Source organism: Erinaceus europaeus, chromosome 1, assembly GCF_950295315.1.
Source record: "Erinaceus europaeus chromosome 1, mEriEur2.1, whole genome shotgun sequence".
Taxonomy (NCBI): domain Eukaryota; kingdom Metazoa; phylum Chordata; class Mammalia; order Eulipotyphla; family Erinaceidae; genus Erinaceus; species Erinaceus europaeus.
In genome coordinates, this window is record NC_080162.1 from 96,958,093 (window position 1) to 96,980,133 (window position 22,041).

The window sequence follows — 22,041 nt, forward strand, 5'->3', positions numbered from 1 at the left end:
CACTTTCACTCTTTTTCTCTGCCTCTGTCTGAAGAAGAAGGGCCAGCATTTGCTATAACCTACTCACTCATAACTAGCAAGTCCAGGCAATCCTGTTTCTTCAGCCACAGTCCCTAGGGTGTCCTGGATTCCCACATACCATAGGGCTGTAAGATCCCACATGGCAAGATACAATGAAGTCGGAAGTACCCAACAGGAAGACCCAGCAACCTTCCACTATTATTCCAACTCTACAAAGTGAGGGCTTAGGTCAGTCTTGGCATCTGCAACTCTGTCACCAGAATGGGATGTCACATAGTGAAAACTTCATGAATAACCACTGAGTCCATGAATGCAGGGGAAAAAATTCAAGTTTAGCTTCTGAGCTCCATGGTTTCTTCCAGTAGAATGTGAATGAACTTGAAACAGCTGATTTCTGAAATTCAAAGGGGTTTCAAGGACAGAGAAATCACCAACTTGGGAGAAAACTGAGAATAAAGCACCCTGGGGACAGAGATCTGGGCCCTGGATCAGAGATGGAAGCAGCCTCAGCCTCAGCCTCAGCTCTGTAAGAAACAAGCAGCTGACTATTAGTCTCAGCTGTAGTGTGGAGAGAGAAGCTTACTTTGGAGTTGGGTGAGGGCAGTCCTGTGCAGCCTGAGGGTCTGAGTCTGCACTCTGTAGACACTCAATGCATGCCTAAACTTAGGACAAAGTCACAGATGTGAACAGTAAGCAGGGGTGTCATTGGCAACTGCAGAGAGAGGTCAAGTTCTTAGCCTATGATTAAACAGCAGGGTATGGGTTCAAAGCAGCTCCTTTCTCAGAGTAGGGCGAGGGTGGTGGAGGCCTATCAGCTCAAGGAGAGGGGCTGTCACTGCTCGCTGCATCAAATACTCTTCAAGGTTGCTCACTGCACCAAATACTCCTCAAGGTGTGCTTGTGTCAGTGTCTCCAGGAAAAAAGGGGGGGCAGAAAGAGAAGCAAGAAGAATCAATTCCAATTCGTTAGGGCCTTCTGGGTGTGATAAAGCCAACCTCTGTCATCTTCACTGGCTTCCTGCTTCCCCTTTACTGAGAAGTGAAACACCATTCAATTAAGGTAATTAAATCCACCCAGAGTGCCTGGGCTCCAAAACCACACTACAGGCAGGTGGTCGACCCCAGCAGCAAAGCAAACCCCAATGGCTTCCTGTGCAAAGATCATCGGAGCTCGGAGAAGAATGAAATGGCCTCCTTAGCATCTCCAGTGTGAATTCCTAACCCACAGAGCATCACCCCTCCCAGACTGGCGGCCTAAGCCTCCTTCACATGCACCTCCCCATGCTTGATGCATGGATTATCAGTGCCAACACTGGATAAACTGAGCTCCCACTCAGAAAAGGATGAGCGGACAAACTGCATAGGATATACACAGGACTGAAAACTCTCCTTTTCTCCACCTCTGGCCCAGTTCCTCCATTCTCCCATCTTCACCTGGGTCCTAGCCCCATGTTCTTTTTTATATGCTGTGTGATATTAGGAAAGATTTTGCACCTCTCTGTGCCTTTATTTCTCACCCAGAAAATTATGGCAGTATCACCTAAATACTCAGTATCACAGGACTTGTCAGGTCATCAAATGAGATAATAGAGGTCAAAGTGTGTCATGAGCTGCAGGTTACACACCCCTGTGAGGTCATCAAATGAGATAACAGAGGTCAAAGTGTGTCATGAGCTGCAGGTGACACACCCTCAGGCATCATGTGGGTATCCACTCACTGCACTGATTTCCTCAAATGTTGACCCACTTTGGGTCCTAAAAGTTGGTGAAGGCCTTGGGTTACCAGATTCAAAAATAGAATGTCTGGTGAAATTTGATTTTCAGATAAACAATGAATACTAGGTTTTTGTTTTTTATAAATATTATGTGGTGGTATGTTTTATGGAACACGCTTCCATAGAGCCTATCCCAAATATTGTATGAGACGTACTTATACCAAAATAAACTATTGTTTATCAGGAATCTGAATTTCAGATTTGAGTGTCCTGTATTTTTCTTGCACTCACACTGGCTAGCTGGCAGAACCAAACTACCACTGTTTTCTCTTGGTTCTGATTCCAGGACCCCACAGGTCTGAGTCCTGTCCCAACTCTCACTCACCAGCTGTGTGGCATAAGACATTCACTTCACCTCTCTGAGGCCCCCTTATCTCATCTGAGAAATGAAGCTGATAACACAGTCATATGGATGATTATCATGTTGGAGCTGGGACTCCCAGCTGGGTGGCCAACTGGGGTCCTAGCTCTGTGGGCTTCTCATCCTCCCTTTTTTGTGGGATCAAGATCTTTATGGAGTGGCATGCTTCCAGATTCACAGCCTGGGGCAGATGAGCAGAAGTGAGGGCTGTGTGACCGCTCAGCCCAGGGCTGGCTGTTAGCCAAGAGTCAAATAAAAGACAAAGGGAGGGAGTTGGGCTGTAGCACAGCGGGTTAAGCGCAGGTGGCGCAAAGCACAGGGACCGGCATAAGGATCCCGGTTCGAACCCCGGCTCCCCACCTGCCGGGGAGTCGCTTCACAGGAGGTGAAGCAGGTCTGCAGGTGTCTATCTTTCTCTCCTCCTCTCTATCTTCCCCTCCTCTCTCCATTTCTCTCTGTCCTATCCAACAACGACAACAACAATAATAACTACAACAAAAAACAACAAGGGCAACAAAAGGGAATAAATAAATAAAATAAATATTAAAAAAATAATAAATAATAAATAAATTTAAAAAAAAAAGACAAAGGGAACATGGGTCCTCAGAGTTTTTAGCCTTCAATCCACACGACACACACACAGCAAACCTCTGTCATCACATCCTTGTGGTCCAAGAAACACACTCATTGATAGCCACTGAAAAGATGGAAAAGTGACCTCCATACACTAGACATCCTGTCAATCAAAGACAAGCTGGGCTGAGAACCTCACACCCTGGAGCCCAAAGTCCTGTTGAAAAGATGGATTCTAAGTGGTGCAAGTCATATCTTTTAACTATACAAGGAATGGGGGAGTGAGGCAGGAGTGATCAGCAAATGTGGCCAGAAGAGAAAGAGATATTTTGGTGGAGGGATTTCCACTCCAAGAAGCCAAACCAGGTGTCAGTCCTCACCCAGAGCACCACAGCCTTGAAGGGAGGGGGGATGTGAAGATAGCTCCAGTTGGAAATGCAAAGCAAAACCACATTGAGATTTCACCTCATACCTGTGAGAATGGGCTCCATGAATAAACCAAGAGAAGATAAGTGTTGGAGAGTATGTGGAGAGAGAGAAATTCTACTACACTGCTGGTTGGAATGTAAACCGGTACAACCACTATGGAGAATCTTTAAACAAATATAAATGGAAATGCCTTGCACCAATCAAAATTCCCTTTGACAGATGACTGGATAAAATATATATAGGGAGTTGGGTGGTAGCACAGCGGGTTAAGTGCATGTGGCACAAAGCTCAAGGACCGGCATAAGGATCCCGGTTCAAGCCCCCGGCTCCCCACCTGAAGGGGGGTTGCTTCACAAGTAGTGAAGCAGGTCTGCAGGTGTCTATCTTTCTCTCCCCCCTCTGTCTTCCCCTCCTCTCTCCATTTCTCTCTGTCCTATCTAACAACGACGACATCAATAACAACAACAATAATAGGTACAACAATAAAAAAAGACAACATGGACAACAAAAGGGAAAATAAATAAACAATTTAAAAAAAAGATCATGGGTCTTTTAAAAAATTATGGGACATATACTCAACAGAGTTTTATTCACCAATAAAAAGAATAATATTGTGTCCTTTGGGGTAAAGTGTATGGAACTGGAGAAAATTATGCTCAGTGAAGCAAGTAAGGAAGTGAAGGACAACTGCAGAATGGTTTCACTCTTATGCAGAACGTAGACAGTTGAATACACAAATGTGAACAACCAAAATGTCAACCTCTGTCTGGGACTGTGGGAGAACTATGGTGGTTATCTATAAGGGGAGGGGATGGGAACATAGACTTTTGGTGACAGTAGTGGTGAAAAAAAAGATAATTAAAAAATTAAGAAGAAAAGATAGCTCCAGTTGTTCTAGCAAGAAGTCTTGAAGATCATTTCAGAAGCATCCATAAGCCTCATTGGAAAAAGGAAAAATTGTATGTGCACAATGCTGCACATTTTCATTCATAATAGCTCGAAGGCATGGTGCAGCATGACATGGGCAAAAAGCACCATGTAAGGAAGCATTTGGAAGAATTATAATTTAGTGATGAATGTGCAAAAGGTATCTTCCTTGCTTATCATGAGGGAAAAAAATAATTCATAGTTCAGAAATGGAATGTTTGGAATACTGATTCAAAAAGACAACCCTGACAATGAAGAAGACAAAATGTATTCTGGAGCTAGTTCTCCCAGTCCCACGGCTACTTGTCCCCAAGCTACTGGCCTGTTTGGAATAGACCCCCTGTGTTCCCTCCTCAATGGCTGAACTAGAAAGTCCAGTCCACTAATTCTTGCCTACAGACCCTGTCTCCCTTCTTTGTTCCAAAGCTTTTGCAGGCGCTGCTGAAACTGTTGCCCACAATTGACCAACAGCAAATGCTGAAGACTAGTTACTACAGTGTGCTGGTATGCTCTCCAGGGTTACCCTTGCAGTACAGGACAGACGTCAACATTTCCTCTGTTGAAATTCATCATTTAGATAATGTGTCAGTTCATGACCATTGGCAAGGTGGCAGTAAACAACACCCCAGTCAGTGTACCCAACAAATATTTGCTGGATGTTGGCCCTGAAGAGAGACTCAAAGCCAACCCTCAGCTCAGGGAACTATATGCAGTTAGAAAGTCAATGGCAGCTGCTGGGCAGTGACTGAGCCGTGGCGCACCAGGTTAAGCATACATAGTACAAAGCAGTGTTAAGGACCCACACAAGGATCCAGGTATAAACTCCTAGCTCACCACGTAAGGGGGGAATTACTTCACAAGCGGCAAAACAGGTCTGCAGGTCTCTCTCTCCCTCTCTCCCTCTCTCCCTCTCTCCCTCCTCTCTCAATTTCTCTCTGTCCTACCCCCAAAATATAAAAAATTAAATGGCCACAAGAGCAGTGGGTTTATAGTGCAGGCACCGAGCCCCAGAGATAACCATGGAGACAAAAAAAAAAAAAAAAGCAATAGCAAAGCCATGAAGTCACTGGATGTAATTGCTAACCGAAGTCAGCTTGAAATTCAACCCAAACTTAAATGGTCTGTGCCAGGATGTGCCTGCATGCTTTCCACCCTGCCTACCACAAGCCATCTCTAAGAGTTTCTGTTGCACCTGCCTCTACCTTTTACCCCAGGCATATTTTGTATTTGGGGGAGGAGGGAGAAGGGATTGGAATCAAACAGTACAGTAAGTCCACTTGGATTCAGATTCACTGTTTTGAAGTTTGTGATAGTTCTGGAATTACTGGATTTCAGTTGACTTGTAGTAAACTGGTCTTGCAAAGTCACTCAGTAATATCAAGCTAGAAGAGATGGAGTTGCTCACGTATATGATGGAAATTTTATATTGCCACCAGAGTTATTGCTGGGGCTCTGTGCCTGAACAATGAATCCACTGTCCCCAGTAGGAATTTGTCATATATGACAAATTATATATATATAGATGTGTGTGTGTGTGTGTGTGTGTGTGTGTGTGTGTGTGTGTATAAAGATAATGAAAATTAGGGAAAGAGAGAGAGAAGAGTGACCAGAGCAATAAAGGGGAATTCCCAGCAGTTCAGGAGGGGAAGATAAGACACTGGGCGGCCAGGCAGGCAAAGACAAGTAAAGTGTGTGCATCCCAACAAGTAGGATGGGAGAGCATCAAGACCAGCAGTTTCCCCCCTTATTTCTTTCCCTTCTTTCTTACAGAGAGAGAGAAAAAAAACAGAGGGAGTGAAAAGACCACAACAACAAAGCTTCCTTCGGTGTGGTGGGGGACAGACTGAAACCTTGATGGCACACTTGACAAAGCAGTATACTATCTGAATAAGCTATTTTGCAGGCCCAAGACCAACAGTCTTGGTTGTAGATTAAGAGCTAAGTCTGGTGAGGAACAAAAAGTGCCTACCAGAAGGTCCAATGAGGGGTAAGGGCAGAAGGCTGCGCTAAATGTAGTAAAGAAATGATGAGATGTGAGGAGATGAGAAATAATACGAGAATAAACTGCTTTGGAAGGCTGTGAACACAAACAGCTTACCATGTTATGAAGATACTTAGTTTTTTTTTTTTTTTTTTCCTTCACAGTTATCATTGGGGCTTATTGCCTGCACTATGAATCCACTGCTCCTGGAGGCCATTTTTCACATTTTTGTTACCCTTGTTGTTACTGCTAGTGTTGTATAGATGTTGTTGTTATTGGGTAGGACAGAGAGAAATCAAGAGAAGAGTGTTAGAGAGAGGAAGAGAAAGATAGACACCTACAGACCTGCTTCACTGTTTGCAAAGTGACCCCCCCCCCCCCGCAGATAGGGAACTGAGGGCTCCATCCAGTATCCCAATGCCATGTATGCTTAACCCGCTACCGCCCAGCCCCCGATACTCAGTTTTTTTTGTATTCGTAAGAACAGATTCCAAGACCTTCTTTATAAACAGACTTTCCTCTTTTTTTTTTTTATTTGTCACCTGAGGATAAACAACACCCTTAGCAAGCATACCCTGAGTCAGACTTTTCACCAACCATGTCAATGTCACTTCCCTCAAACATTACAGTGAGTAATATAGCTTTGTGTCAGCTTCTAGAGAGGCTATTTCCAGCAGCAAAAACAAACACAGTAATATGCTTCCTAAAGTAATATGCTTCCTAACAGATCATAAAGTAAATACCTGCATCTTTTTTTTTTTTTTTGCCATCAGAGTTATCAATGGTGCTCAGTGTCTGCATGATGAATCCCCTGTTCCTGGAGAATATTTCCCCCTTCTTTTATAATATGATAGGACAGAGAGAAACTGAGAGGGGAGAGGGATAAGGGAGACACTTGCAGACCTGCTTCACTGCTAGGGAAGCTTCTCCTTTGCAGGTAAGGAGTGGGGACTTGAACCCAAGTCCTAACATATGAAATGTGTGCATTCAACCAGTGTGCCACTGCCTGGGCCCCCACTTGCATCTATTTCATTCCTGTAAGGCATGGATTGATTTCATCTTCTTCCCTGAGTTGTACTTCAGAGGGGCTGCAGGATACAGAATGGATTCACAATTTAGTGACACAAAATGGGTCAACCTGAACTTTTCAGAAGACCCACAGCCAGATGATCTTCTCAATAGAATTTCAACTTATTTCTTATTCTTTCTTTACCATGCCTGGCTTTATCCTCTAGAAAAGAAGCCAAGATAAAGAAATTGAATTCAGAGCATGGCCTTGAACATCTATGCACTTTCTGTGTCAGTTTGCACATTGAAGCAAGTTAAGATTTTCTTCCTGGGAGCTGGATGGTGGCACATCCAGTAGAATGTACATGTTACCATGTACTAGGAGCCGAGTTCAAGCCCCTGGTCCCCACTTTCAGGGGGAAAAAACCTCAGGAGTAGTGAAGCAGTGCTGCAGGTATCTCTCTTTTTATCTCCCTCTCTATTTCCCTTTCCCTTTCTACTTCTCATCACCACTAAAGAAAGGACGAAAAATAGCCACCAAGAATAATAGATTAGTCGTACAGACAGCAAGGCCTAAGGAAAACCCTGATGGCTACAGGAGAAGAGAAAAAAAGAAGAGTAGAGAAGAGAAGAGAAGAGAAGAGAAGAGAAGAGAAGAGAAGAGAAGAGAAGAGAAGGGAAGGGAAGAGAAGAGAAGAGAAGAGAATGAAGAGAAGAGAAAAATAGAAGGGGAACAGAGGGGAGTAGAGGAAAGAGAAGAGATTTAAAAAATTCTTCCTAGATATAAGGAATATTATTTCAAGTTGAGGAACGAAAGAAGCAGACATCAACTTCTAATACACACGATGTATATGAACTCTGGAAAAACTCAGTCCAGGATGCTATGGGAACAAGAAGGCAGTGTGGGGTGTCAGGTGCAGGCCAATCAGATGGTAGTAGATACAGCATACCTCTGTCAGTCCCAAAAGCATGCACTCCACAAATATAAAGTACTCATAATAAATTCCTCTGAACTAGATTAATACCCAGGAGCTACAAGATAAGGAAGGTCTTCTGGAAACCCCAGAGGTCTTCATTGAAAATTCTGCATTGTGGATATATTTTAATTAGTTTACACTTCGTTCTGAGTACTCTTACAATTCTCCTGGGCACCTTTCTGGTTCTTTTTGCTGTCAAAAGAGATACTCAAGCCTCCTGCTGACAATACATTGAACACTATGCTACGATTCGATGAGTGGATTCAAATTCAACCTCTCCTGCTTTTTGCCGCAGAATTTGAGTTATTAATTTGCATGAGCAAATGGCCTTTTCAAAGTATGTGGTCTTTTCTAAGGATTTATTTCTAAGAGGTGGGGGGATATCCTAGAATGTGGCAGTGCCTGGGGTCTCTGGGACCTCAGGTATGCAAGTTCTATGCTCTAACACGAGGCTATCTCCCCTGTTTATAAAGGGCCTTTTGTCAGATTTGACTAGCAAAAATAATAATAATTCACAGGCTGGGCCATTTATAGTAGAACTCCTGAAAGCTTAAAACAGATCCCTAGGATTTGAGAGAATTCACCAGATAGAGCATGTGCCTTGCCGGATTCCAGCCTCAACCACCACATAGGAAGTACTATGACAATGAAGGAAGCCCTGTGGTGTCTCTCTTTCCCTCCTTCTTTCTCTGTTCCTCTGTTTTAGTCTGAGTAATAATAATAATAAAACAGCCTGGAGCAGTGAGATCACACCAGCTAAAAACCCTGACTCCCCCCCCAAAAAAAAAAAGAGTTCAGAAGATATCTTAGACCATAAAAAAAATTAATAAATACTGGAAAGTGTATAAATTGGTTCTGTAGGTCCCAGGATTTAGCTGACCTGGCAGGATTCAAACTTTTAAAAAAAATTTTATTAGTGATTTAATACTGGTCTACAAAACTATAACAGGAGTATAATTGTACACATTTCCCACCACCAGAGTCCTGTTTCCCCATTCCCTCCATTAGAAACTGCATTAGTTCTCCCAAGATCACAAATATGGGTTGACTATCATTTCTTTAACTATTTGTATTTATATATATGGGGGGCTCACACTATAGGCTCTGAGTTTAGGACCACTGCGTTTAGGACCACATGGGAACACCAAGGGGAACTCCAGAGATCATGGAGCAGTGCTATAAATTCTCTCTCTCTCTCTCTCTCTCTCTCTCTCTCTCTCTCTCTCCCCCAACCTATCTATCTAGGATGGAAAGAGTAAAAAACTTTTCCCAAGAACAAAGATATCAAACAAGACCCAGGCACTCCCTCACCCCCATACACACACATACAGTTGTTCCTATATTGGTTTTCACTTAAAATGAGTATACTTGCAATTTTCTCGAGTTTAAATATGGATTAAAAACTTTGGAAGGTGGGTGTCAGGTGGTGGTGCACCTGGTAAAATGCACACATTACCATGTGCAAGGAGCAGAGTTCAATCGTTGCTCCTCACCTGCAAGGGGAAGCTTCATGAGTGGTGAAGCAAGTACTACAAGTATCTCTCTCCCTATCTCCCCTGCCTCTATCAATTTCTCTCTGTCCTATCTAATAAAGGGGGGGAAATCAAAAACATGGTCATCAGTATTGGTGGATTCAATGTGCAGGCACTGAGCCACAGTGATAATCCTGGTGGCAATAATAATAATAATAATAATAGGTAAAAAAATAAACTTCTGAAGGCTTACTGAATTACTAATACCTATGGAACTTTTAGCACTGAAATATGCTTGGCCCTTTGACCAACAGGTTTTAACCAAAATTAAATTTGCCTCTTCTTTCTAGATGGGCAGTGATGACAGTGAATACAAGCATGAAAGGAAGTTCTGAAACTCTATATCCTAAAGCCCAGAGAAGCAGGCACCTGCAACCCCCACTGCTGTAGCAGGTATGTGGAGGTGTGTGGCCCAATGATAGGTGGCTTCTGACAAAAAGTAACATCCTTAAAGGAGACCCAAAGAAAAATCACAAACCACCTTACACACTTTAAAACTTTTTAAAACTTTCAAAAGACCCCAGAAAGGCTCTTTGGTGTAGTGACACTGACACATTGTGGTAGATGGTATGAGCATGATACAGATGTGAAACTCTACTTCTAAAATCTTGTAATATTATAAGCCAATACTAAACCAATAAGAAGACCAAAAGACCCAAGGAAAGAGAATATCAAGCACTGATAAGGATGTGGAAAAATTAGAACCCTTGTACACTGTGGGTAGGAAGATAGATGGATATGGTCACTAGGAAAAAAGTATGGCGACTCCTCAAAATAAATATAAATGATGATGTAATCCAACCATTGACATTCCACCTCTATATCTTTATCCAAAAGAATTAAAATTAGGATCCTGATTTCAATGCTATTAGCAACATTCTTTACAATAATCAAGAGGTGGAAACAACCTAAGAGTCTATCAAGAGATGGATGAATAAACATACTATGGTTGTCTGTAAAATAGAATAATATTCAGAATTGAAAAGGAGGGAATTCTAATACATAAATTAATTTTGCAATCAATATTTTAAATGAATAAGCAAAAAGCAAAAAGATGAATATTGTATGGCTCGACTCATGTGAGGTAACTAAGTCAAATTCAGAAATAGAAAAGATATCAAGGGGATGGGCAGTTTAAACGCACTAAGTACTAAGCACAAGGACAGGGGCTCGAGCCTCCGATCCCCACTTGCAGTGAGGCTGCTTCACAAACAGTAAAGCAAGTCTGCAGATGTTTATCTTTCTCTTTCCCTCTCTATCTTCCTCTATCCTCTCAATTTTACTCTGTCCTCTCTAATAAAGTATAAAGAAAAAAGGGGGAGTGGTTGCCAGGAACAGTGGATTCATAGTGTAGTGCTGGCACTGAGCCCAGAGATAACCCTGGAAGGGGGGGGAGAGAGGAAGAGGGAAGATATCAATAACTAGTTGCCTTCCAGTACCAGAGAAAGAAAATACCAAGTTATAATGGAATGGTACAGAGTTTCAGTTTGGAATAAGGCAAAAGTTCTGTAAGTAGACAATGGCAATGACTGTACCACATAACACTACTGAGCTATACACCTCAAGATGGTTAAGTCTGTGCCGCGTATTTTTACCACCTTTTTTTTTTTTAAAGAACAGCATGTAATGAAGGCGCAGTAACAAAGTGTAGGCAGAGTTAGGGAGATCCCAGATGTACAATTACTGGAAAAGAATGGAAGTCTTCTCCCCAAAGTCCCATGGGAAAAGGAGGGAGTCAGAGCTCAGAGCAGGGGGCATATTAAAGAGAACTGCTGTGTACAGGACCCCATAACACAGCAGGAGCAGGAAGCAAGCTCCCCCTCCCTCCAGACTCTAACCAGCATCTCCAACTGGCCACACCCAAGGCTAAGTCAGAGAGTTAAAGGAACCAGGAAGGTGCAGGCAGTCACAAGTGTACTCTCTTGGGGTGGTTCTAGGACAGCCAGCAAACAGCCAGTCTGGTGGGTCCTGAACTTCTGTCACTTATAGTCTGGTGATAGGACAGGCAACAGAGAAGTAGAATTAATTTTAGATTATACTAAGAAGTAAATAAAGTTAATATGGAGGCCAGGATAACTTTATACCCAGTTGAGTGTACATGTTACCATGCACAAGGAAAGGGGTTCAAGCCCTCAGTCCCCACATGCAGGGGGGAAGCTTTACAAGTGGTAGAGCAGTGCTGCAGGAATCTCTCTTTGTCTCTGTATCTCCATCGTCCCTCCCAATTTCTCTCTGTCTCTAAATAAATAAGGGAAGGAAGAAGGGAAGGAAAGGAAAGGAAAGGAGGGGAGGGGAAGGGAAAGGAAAAGGAAGAGAGGAGAGAAGAGAAGACAGGAGAGGAGAGGAGAGGAGAGGAGAGGAGAGGAGAGGAGAGGAGAGGAGAGGAGAGGAGAGGAGGGGAGGGGAGGGGAGGGGAGGGGAGGGGAGGGGAGGGGAGGGGAGGGGAGAGGAGAGGAGAGGAGAGGAGAGGAGAGGAGAGGAGAGGAGAGGAGAGGAGAGGAGAGGAGAGGAGAGGAGAGGAGAGGAGAGGAGAGGAGAGGAGAGGAGAGGAGAGGAGAGGAGAGGAGAGGAAAATTAATCTGGCACTAGGAGAATAAGGATGAGGCATTTCCAAGGAATGGCAGGGAGCATCACTCTGCAAAATGATACTTCAAAGTTTTAAGCACTCTGTTTATTAAGACTCTCCAACAGAATAGAATTAGTGTGTGTGTGTGTGTGTGTGTGTGTGTGTGTGTGTGTGTGTGTATGTAGAGAGAGAAAAATGTTTTTTTATTTTTATTTATAAAATGGAAATATCGACAAGACCATAGGATAAGAAAAGCATAACTCCACACAATTCCCACCACCAGAACTCCATATACAATCCCCTCCCTTGATAGCTTTCCCATTCTTTATCCCTCAAGAGAGATGTATTCTAACAGACTGGCTCCTGCAACTATGGAGACTGCTAGGTAGGGAGGAGCTGTGTTCCAGTCATCATCCAAAGACTGGAGGTAGATATTCTTCTTCCTTGAGAAGGTCTCAGCCTTTCAGAATGCTACTCACACACAATTTAAAGGGAAATCCATTTTACTGTGGATCTACTGGCTTAAATGTTAACAATCTTAAAAGGGGGGGGGGACTTCATAGCGACATCTAGAGTGGCATTTGATCCAAAACTGGACACCATGACCCAAACACAGTGACACATGGCCAATGGCCAGCTGAACCAGCATGTAGTTATTGTGTGGAGCCATTAAGTTGGTTGTCCTGTTCACATCTTGCACCTTATTCCTTTTGCAGAGGAGAGAAAGACCTACTTTGCAATTACATCTGATCATCAGGAAGACCAGAAGGTTGCAGCTACCCCTTCCAGTATTATCACTCAGGAGCAACTACTGATTGACCAGGGACACTCTTCCCAAGACCAGAGATTCTCTTCCCAGCTGGCAGAAGATGCAGGGGAATAAGAAGTGTACAGATGGGTTCAGCGACACCTCCAGTATTGGCAGTGTGCTAGATGATGCAGACAGGGAGGTGAGCAGCCTCACGGACCGGGCCTTCCGGAGCCTTTGCATCTCAGAGGACACATCTTTCAATGACTCTGACCCGGCCCTGTCTCCAGATGTTACTCACCATGTATTTGGGAACTTTCACTCGGGAACAGTGAGCCACACCCAGAGAAAGAGTGGCATCTGGAGCCAGTTACCATCCCAGGGTACCGAGCATGCAGGCTGGGCTGCCACCTTACAACAGCAGCCCAAGTATGTGCAAGGGGAGGAGAAGTACCCTAAAAGCAGCCCCCCACTGATGCCAGCTCAGGGGAGACTGGAGGTGCCCATTTCTGGCCTGAGAAGCAGTACCAAGCCAATTTCCAAAGTGTCATCCCTAATTAAATCTTTTGACAGTGCAGAGGGCCAACACTGTGACAGCAGGTCTTCTACAAGCAAGCCCCCAGCTCTCAGAAATCCCCCCAAATTTGCCCCTCTTCCAGACAACGGAGTCAACTTCTGCTTTGACTCTGCTTTTCTGACTGTCAGGAGGGTGCCTGCTGAGGTGTCCAGCACCCACCAGAATAGCCACCAGCCTGTCAGGAAACATGGGGAGCAGGAGACCCCCAGGAACCCCGAATCAGCCTGTCATGGCTCCAGCAGCTTCCTCCCAAGTCCTGAAGACCAGGCCAGCTCCTTTGGGCCAAAGTTCCCCTCTCCACCCCACAAGCCAGGCCTCAGTGAGCCGGGACTGGGCAAGGAGAGAACTCATAAAGGGACCTTCCTCCACAGTGAAAACAGTGCCTTTGAGTCATGGAATGCCCATCAGCCAAGGCTTCTGGAGAGAAAAGATAGACCTGACACAGTCACAGACATCAAAGTCCCCAAACACTACAAGGACACACCATCCCTGCTCAGAGATCACCATGTTCCTCAGCGTCAAATCTCTCCCAGCCAAATTCGGGCAGGCTGTAGTCAGGAAGAGCACAGGCTAGTAGGAAGGGCTCTCTCCACATCAGGACACTGGGGATCTCAGGATCCAGGCCCTCAAATATTCTCAATGGAGGGACAAGCTTCCGGCTCCCAGCATGATCCTCAACTGAAGCCATCACAGGCTCCATGGAGGAAACCTAAGACCAGCAAAGGAGGCCCTCGAGGGAAAGAAAGTCAACAAGATGCCTCTGATGAAAAGAAGCACACAGGCAGAAAAGACCCAGTCTTGTATACCAAGCACAACCCTCAGGGGAAATTTCCAGAAAATGAAGCTCTTGACATGCCAGTGGAACCCAATGAACATTACAATCCCCCTTTCAACATCAGTAAGCTTCTGACCCCTGTCATCCCCACCAAACATAACCTGGATTCTGACAGCCAGCCAGTGGAACTAAGCCCATCACCTCCAGGACAGCTAAATGGATACCATGAGAAAGAGCCCAGTGAAGGTCAGTCTAGGGATAGCTACAAATCCAAAGCCCCTAGCCTGCTGTTCAACCTCAAGGATGTGCGAAAGTGTGTTAAAAGCACATACAGCCCCTCACCTCTCTTGAAAGGTCTGGATGACAAGACCAGAGGTAAGCAAGAAACTATGACAAATGGCATCATTCTTCCCAATGGTCATGATGAAAGTCCTCTGAATGAACCATCAAAGGAGAGACCAGCTGACAACCCTTCCACACCACACATCAATACCCAGCAAGACCCTGAAAGTAATTCTGATACAATGGCCACAGACCACAATCCAAATGTCAGCTCACTACCAACTAAGGCCAAAGCCCCCTTCTATGTCAATGGTGAGGCAGCTGATGGAAACTGCTATGATAAGGATGACAACAATGGAGAGTCAGACATGGATGTGACAAGGCCCAGCTGGGGTTCAAGATCCAAGGAACACTCCCCTAAGAAGAACCTGTCTCTAAAGCTGTGCTCTAGAGAGTCTGAGATAGGAGTGGTTGCAGAGAATCAAAAGATCCCTGAACTCGAGAATGAGTTCTTGAGATCTGTCTCTCAAGAGGAAGAACCTGGGAGAGAGGCAAGGCTTCAGAATCCCAACTTCAACCAGAAATTCTCCCCTGGGCCCCTCTCTCCTGAGGAGGAAGATGTGTTTTATAGTGACAGCCAGTCTGATTTCATGCCGAGCCTCAAGAGTAAGGCCAAGTTCAGTACCAGCTCTTCAGATCAGTCCTTTGCCTCATTTGAGGATCAGCAGCAGAAGATGTGGTTCACCGAGAGCCAGCAGGAAGGCAAGAAGAATGATGTGAGTGCAGGTGACAGTCAGAAGGACGAAGAGAACATCATGGGGAAAGATGAGCCGCAGTATGGCACTGCCTTAAGTAATGGGCACACATATGTAGAGGAGCTCAGCCAGAAGGAACCATTGCAAGGAGAAGGAGGAAGTTTGTCTAGGGGTAGAACCAGGAAGGCATCGAGCGAGGAAGCTAATTTCAGAGCCAGCCAGGTGGGGGCTAGTAAGGAGATGCTACCATCACATGCCAAAGACCTTATCCCCTCCTTGTCAGCAGCAGCAAACAAGCACCCACTGTTTGCAATTAAAGACAACACCCTCAGGGCCACCCCTGTGATAAAGCCCATCCTGCTGCCCCTCCTGAAGGCCATGTCCTCAGAGGACTTGCCTGGTGGTGGTCACAAAGAAGGGGACTTGCCAAAGCCAGGCTGGCATGAGGATGCTGGGCTCTGTGCCCCAGAGAGCCAGGTGGTATGCGGCACTCCCACATCTGCTAGCATGCGGGGCACACCCTACAAGCGTGTGGCCTGTGAGGGTGTGGAAGACCACAGGCAGGTGCCCAGCATGGCCAGGATGGAGACCTGCCAGTCAACTCCAATGAGAAGTGTCCCATCCCCTCTATTCCTGGGGGAGGATGGAGGGGCAAGGCCACCCCCTGCAGCTATAGGCAAAGAGGTGGAAAATGATGGCAAGAGCATTTCCCCAGGAGTTCCAAGGCCTGTCCCCACAATCACCTTGCCTGAAGGGCACTTTGAAGACCAGCCACCCCCACCACAAGTGGGAACCTGCTGGGAAGAGCAGAGGCAAGACTTCCAAAGTCATTTTTTGTCTGCACCCAGAACAGGGCCCCATGGGCGAAGACTGGCCCCTAGTGAGGCTGCAGTTTCCCCTAATGCCAGCTCCCTGGAGGAGAGTAGCCTGTATTCCCCTGCTGCCAGCATCATTTGGGATGAGGCCTCCCAGGCCCCCAGCGAGCTGGGCCTACCACCAGAGGAGCCTCCCCATACCAGGCCCTGGGCTAGCCCTGGGTTGGCTAGAGCCTCCCGGAGGGAGGACCTGACACACACCCTGGTGTGGGAGGCTGGCTGTGACCCTCAGCTGGAGGCAGCAGCAGAAGATCTCAGGATGCTTTCACCCAGGAACGCTTTGCTGGAAGCAGCTGCCAGCTCTGTAGGCCTCACAAGGAAACAGGACCCTCCTCTTCAGACTGAAAGGACTGCAGGCAAGCCACCTGCAGTCCCACCCAAAACAGAGAAGGCCCTGAGGCGAGCCAAGAAGTTGGCCAGCAAGAGGAGGAAGACTGAACAGATACAGGAAAAGGAGCCCTGTGAAGAAAAGCCTCACCTACAGAACTCAGAGCATAGGCCACTGTCCCCCAGAGAGAGGCCCCAACCCAGGTTCCCAGCAGTCCGGTCCCTGCCCCCGCCCATGCACCGCCACTCTGTGTCCACCTTCTCAGAGCCCATTAGGAGGCGGTCTAGGACATCCCAAGCCCTGACACCCCTTCCCACTTACCCTGCCACCCAGAAGGTCCTCCAGGACCCCCAGTCTGGAGAGTACTTTGTTTTCGATCTGCCACTCCAGGTGAAGATCAAGACCTTCTATGACCCAGAGACAGGCAAATACGTCAAGGTCTCGATTCCCACCTCTGAGGGGGGTTCTCCTGAGTCCCCCCCACCAGACACACTCTCTACTCCCTATGTGCTCTACCCAGGCTTCCGAGCCTTGCCAGTGACAGCCTTAACACCTCTGCGCTGCTCCTCTCAGCTCTCTGCCCCCACCTTCCTTAACCAAGACCCCCTCACCTCTGAAGCAGTGGGTCCCCGTGTAACCTCTATGGAGTACTCTGCAGGGGATGAGCTTTCTGATGGGCCTCCCCAGAGGCTGGGAGAGGCTGAGGGAGATGCCCCAGACCTAAGCATCATTTCCACCAATGACCTAGAGGACTTTGCCTCCGAAGGCATTTCTTGAGAATTAAAACAGAGAAAATCCCCATCCCAAATAAACCTAGCTGAGCTTATTTCTTCCTCCTCCCCCCACCCCCACATACACACCAATTGAAATCTTACAGTCCTAAAAGGAAGTAGGGACCTGAGAAAATAAACCAGATGAAGGACTCCCTGGCTGCCCTCCAGGAAGCAGCAATTTGCATGACTGGTCCCTTCCAGGATCCCAGATCTTCTATGTCCACTCTCCCAACAGCTCAGAGGGCAGCAGCACCACCACCACCACCACTCCCACCCCCCAGGCAGTGTCCCAGCTCACCTCAGTGCAAAGGGCTCCCTCAAGGCAATCTTGCAGCAACATTGATTTGAATAGAATGGGTTTTCTTTACTTGAGGAATTTTGCCTCTGAAGGCTATTTTCTGGAAAAGGCAACATTAAAAAAAAAAAAAAGAAGAAGAAGAAAAGAAAAGAAAAGGAAAGAAAAGAAAAGAAAAGAAAAGAAAAGAAAAGAAAAGAAAAGAAAAGAATGAAACAAGTTTGCAGATTCTGTCCTGGACTCCTGTTGTTCTTCTGTGGGCAGTGGTGGGTCTCTGAGTGTAGGGCCATGTGTGTCTCATCACAGGTGACCAGCCAACCAGGGTCTTCAAGCCCACACAAGGCAGCCTCAGTACCAACTGCCTCCCCAGCATCCCTCCTGGGTCCATTCACCATCTGTCCATGCTTCCTCAGGCCAGCTGCAGAGGCCAAGGGGAAAATTCAGTCCACCATTAAGGATGACCCCAGGGAAATGAGTCACACCCTACGGTTCCAATTTAGTTATCAATACATGTGTTCTGTGTCAAAAGGAAATTACATCTTTTCCAAGTCACTTGTCTTTGGATATTTGGAAGGAAATATCTGATTTAACTCAGAGTGCAATAACAGATTCCTCTCCCCACCCTCTCGAAGCAGGGAGGGTCTGTGAGCATAGATTCACTGTATGCAACTAAAAAAAAAAGCAGAGGGGGTTGGCCTGTGGCACACGTGGTTAAATACACACAGTACTAAGCACAAGGACCTGCGCAAGAATCCCAGTTCTAGCACCCCTCTCCCCACCACACACACCTGCAGTGGGGACATTTCAAAAGCAGTGAAGCAGGTCTGCAAACATCTATCTTTCTCTCTCCCTCTACATCTTCTCTTCCTCTCTCAATTTCTCTTGGTTCTATCCAATAAAATGGAAAAAAATATGTCCACCAGGAGCAGTAGGTACACAGTGCAAGCACCGAACCCTAGTGATAACCCTGGAGGCAAAAAAAAAAAAAGGAAGTACACCAGTCTTTTGGGCTGTCCCCTGCACTATCAAGGCATACCTCTTAGTTTTTGTGTTATGGCAAAGAAAGGTGCATGAGATCACCTCCTGGGTGAGCAAAGTAGCTCACTTGGATAGTCTGCTGCTTTGTTATGTGCAGAATTCAGGTTCAAGCCTGGTCCCACATTTAGGGAAGCTTTATTGTTGTACTCTCTCTCTTTCTTCTTCTATCTTTCTTTCTCTCCTATGTATCTATCTAGGAAAGGAAAGGAAAGGAAAGGGAAGGGAAGGGAAGGGAAGGGAAGGGAAGGGAAGGGAAGGGAAGGGAAGGGAAGGAAAGGAAAGGAAAGGAAAGGAAAGGAAAGGAAAGGAAAGGAAAGGAAAGGAAAGGAAAGGAAAGGAAAGGAAAGGAAAGGAAAGGAAAGGAAAGGAAAGGAAAGGAGTTGTGGGGGACCCAACATGACCAAACACGGAGGTCCTCCTAAGGTTCATGGTAGTTCCGATGAAAAGAAATTTTCACAGGAAAGGAGTTCAAGGGTGCGGTGTCTGGATCCTTTATTTAGTTGTGCAAAATATAGATTTAAGGAAAAAGAGAAGAGTCTTGTGAAAAGGATGTCCCAAGGGCCTATGGACCTAAAATAAAGCCAGAGAAGCAGGGAACCAAAAGACCCCTTTTCATCCTTCTGTCCCCCAGTTTTACCCTTCTGATGTCACCCCAGCACTTGCTTTTCCTTGGCTCTTCCCTCTTTCTATAGTGCAAAAGTAGCCTTCCAACAATTAGAAATCCACTTTTCATGTGCAAATTTCTATTCTATAAGCGTGTGTCCTTGGTCCAACCATGTGAACTTAGAAAAAAATAATCCTCAGGAGCTCCTTTCCCTGAGCACTCCCTCAACAAAAGGGAAGGGAAAGGAAGGGGAGGGGAGGGAAGGGGAGGGGAGGGGAGGGGAGGGGAGGGGATGGGAGGGAAGGGAAGGGAAGGAAAGGGAAGGGAAGGGAGGGGAGGGGAGGGGAGGGGAGGGAAGGGGAGGAGAGGAAAGGAGAGGAGAGGAAAGGAAAGGAAAGGAAAGGAAGGGGAGGGGAGGGGAGGGGAGGGGAGGGGAGGGGAGGGGAGGGGAGGGGAGGGGAGGGGAGGGGAGGGAAGGGAAGGGAAGGGAAGGAAAGGAAAGGAAAGGAAAGGAAAGGAAAGGAAAGGAAAGGAAAGGAAAGGAAAGGAAAGGAAAGGAAAGGAAAGGAAAGGAAAGGAAAGGAAAGGAAAGGAAAGGAAAGGAAAGGAGTCATACCCTAGATTGCATTGCATAGAAAGGGCAACTGTCAAGACAGTTGCTAGGGCTGAGCTTCCCCCATCCCAGAGAACCATGCAACTTCACCATTCTTTTTTTTCTTTGACAAATATCCTAAATTTCCAGGCTGGAAAAGTGGGCAACACACAGCTCACCGAGTCCCAAATTTCCAAAAATTGGAAGTAGAGGTGGAAGGGCTTTTTAATGTCATTGTGAAAATAGCGCACCAGTCCCCTAGCCTGATGCTGTTAGATTTGTTCACACCTGGAACTGGGCTAGCTTCACGGGTGGTAGAGAGATGACCAGGGACTCATGGCTGAGCTGGGAAGCAGTATCTTGTTTATTAATAAGATACATCGCCTTTTATGCATCTCTTCACCGGAAGTGGCAAGGGAAAGGAAATACTAGGAGAGGGGGCGGAGCAAAAAAAAGAGCACGAACAGAATATAGAAAGCGTCCATCTAACCAGTGGGGATTAAACCAATACCCTGCAGGCAGGGCGGGACCCAGGTAAAATGGTGATTATGTAAATAGAACACATCATAAGTAATACAAGCGAACGTAATGTGAGGATCAAAACAGAAGGTCTTATAAGCAGAATTTAGAAGCATACCAACAACCTGGTGAGTCAGGTAGCCGATTAGCCAAGAATTCAGACTGACCAATGTCCTGCAGTTTTCATGAATCACTCACCAGACAGACAAGTGAAAAGAACAAAATTTCAATCTTGTCTTTGTCACCAAATGCCCAAGTGTCTTCTCTACCATGTTCTTTATATTTATTTATTTATTTATTTATTTATTTATTATTTAATAGAGAGAGATAAATTGAGAAAGGTGGGGGTGACAGAGGGAGAGAGAAAGAGACAGCTGCAGCCCTGCTTCACCACTTGTGAAGCTTTCTTCCTGCAGGTGGGTACCAGGGACTTGAACCTGGATCCTTGCACATTGTAGTGTGTATGTCTAACCAGGTGCACCAGCACCTGGCCCTCCCATGCTCTCTTTTTACTAAAATAGAGCATGAGACACTTCACTTCAGAAATTCAAAGGGCCTAGGAAAAAGATATACCTAACAAAAAGAAAAATTATTCTCAGTTAAAAGAAAAAGCCAACCACAGTTATAGTAACCAATATTCCTACAAGGAAGCAAATGACAGTTCATAAGGAGACCTTATGTTTGGGGAAGCAGTCATCTGGATGGGTAAAACAGGACTCTTGATAAAGTTAAACACGTAAGATGGGTATGCGAAGATCAAGGTTCATCAAGATCTGTGGTTGGTAGAAAGCAGTATCCACTTACAGCAAAGACCTGGGCTGACTTGGAATCAGGCCTCTTCTGGCAAATTGCCAAAGAAGCAGATAATTCCTCCATGTTACAAAGATTTGTGAAGATCAACTCATTTGCAAATGATATTCTCTCTCTGTTTGGGGTAGAAGGGCATCATTTATAACTCCTCTCCCCTGTCTTCCTCCCTTCCTTCCCTGCTTCCTTCTGCAAACATTTTTGGGGTTTCTTTTCTGTGCCAGCCACACCACTGGGTACTGAAGATATCATGCTAATAAGATCTTGTCCCTTTACCCACAGAACTAAAATCTAACAAGGAAGAAAGGCAAACACAATCTCATGTGGTAATTATTAGAGTGATCTTAGGAAATCCTAACTCAGCTTGGTGGAGGTGGGGAAAAGGCTTCCTACAGGAGAAGGTACCTGAGCTCAGAAAACACTAATTCTTTCCTAAACATCTGTGTACCCCTAAAGTGGACCACCCACATCCGCATGTCTTCTAGGAGGTCTTCCCAATGTTCTCACCCCTGACCATAGACCCCACTTTCCAAATCTTATCACATGCTAAATTTTCCCCCATTCCAGTTCATACTATAACTGTCTACTTTTTCAACTGTCACCCTTGCCTGTTCAACAGCCAGCTTCAGAAGGAGAAATGTTGCCGGTCCATTATTATAGCTGTATATTGTGCCTGACCCAACACAGGCAGAAGGACTCAGTGGAATTTTTAAAAATATTTTTATTTATTTATTATTGGATAAAGACAGAGGGAAATTGAGAGGGGAGGAGGAGCAAAAAAGAGGGAGAGAGACAGAAAGACACTTTGCAGCCCTGCTTCACTGTTTGTGGTACTCCCCCCATGCAGGTGCATGAACTGGGTTCTTATGTATTATAATGTGAGTGCTTAACCAGGTGCACCACCACCTTGCCCCAGATTCAGTG

The 22,041-nt window shown here is 45.7% G+C and overlaps 1 protein-coding gene across 6 annotated transcripts in view; it reads left to right on the forward strand.

Annotated features, from left to right (window-relative positions):
* C1H10orf71 (chromosome 1 C10orf71 homolog) overlaps positions 1-18,109 on the forward strand; it is a 67,755-nt gene extending 49,646 nt beyond the window's left edge. For 5 of the 6 annotated variants that reach the window (XM_060191501.1, XM_060191474.1, XM_060191509.1 and 2 more), the window contains 2 exons: positions 9,874-9,976; positions 12,866-18,109. In XM_060191501.1, the coding sequence (XP_060047484.1) occupies positions 13,019-17,266 (4,248 nt within the window). In that variant the 5' untranslated portion in view covers positions 9,874-9,976; positions 12,866-13,018 and the 3' untranslated portion in view covers positions 17,267-18,109. The remainder of the gene's footprint in view (positions 1-9,873; positions 9,977-12,865) is intronic. The other variant, XM_007526506.2, reaches the window with a different exon arrangement.
* The last annotated feature ends 3,932 nt before the right edge of the window (positions 18,110-22,041 follow it).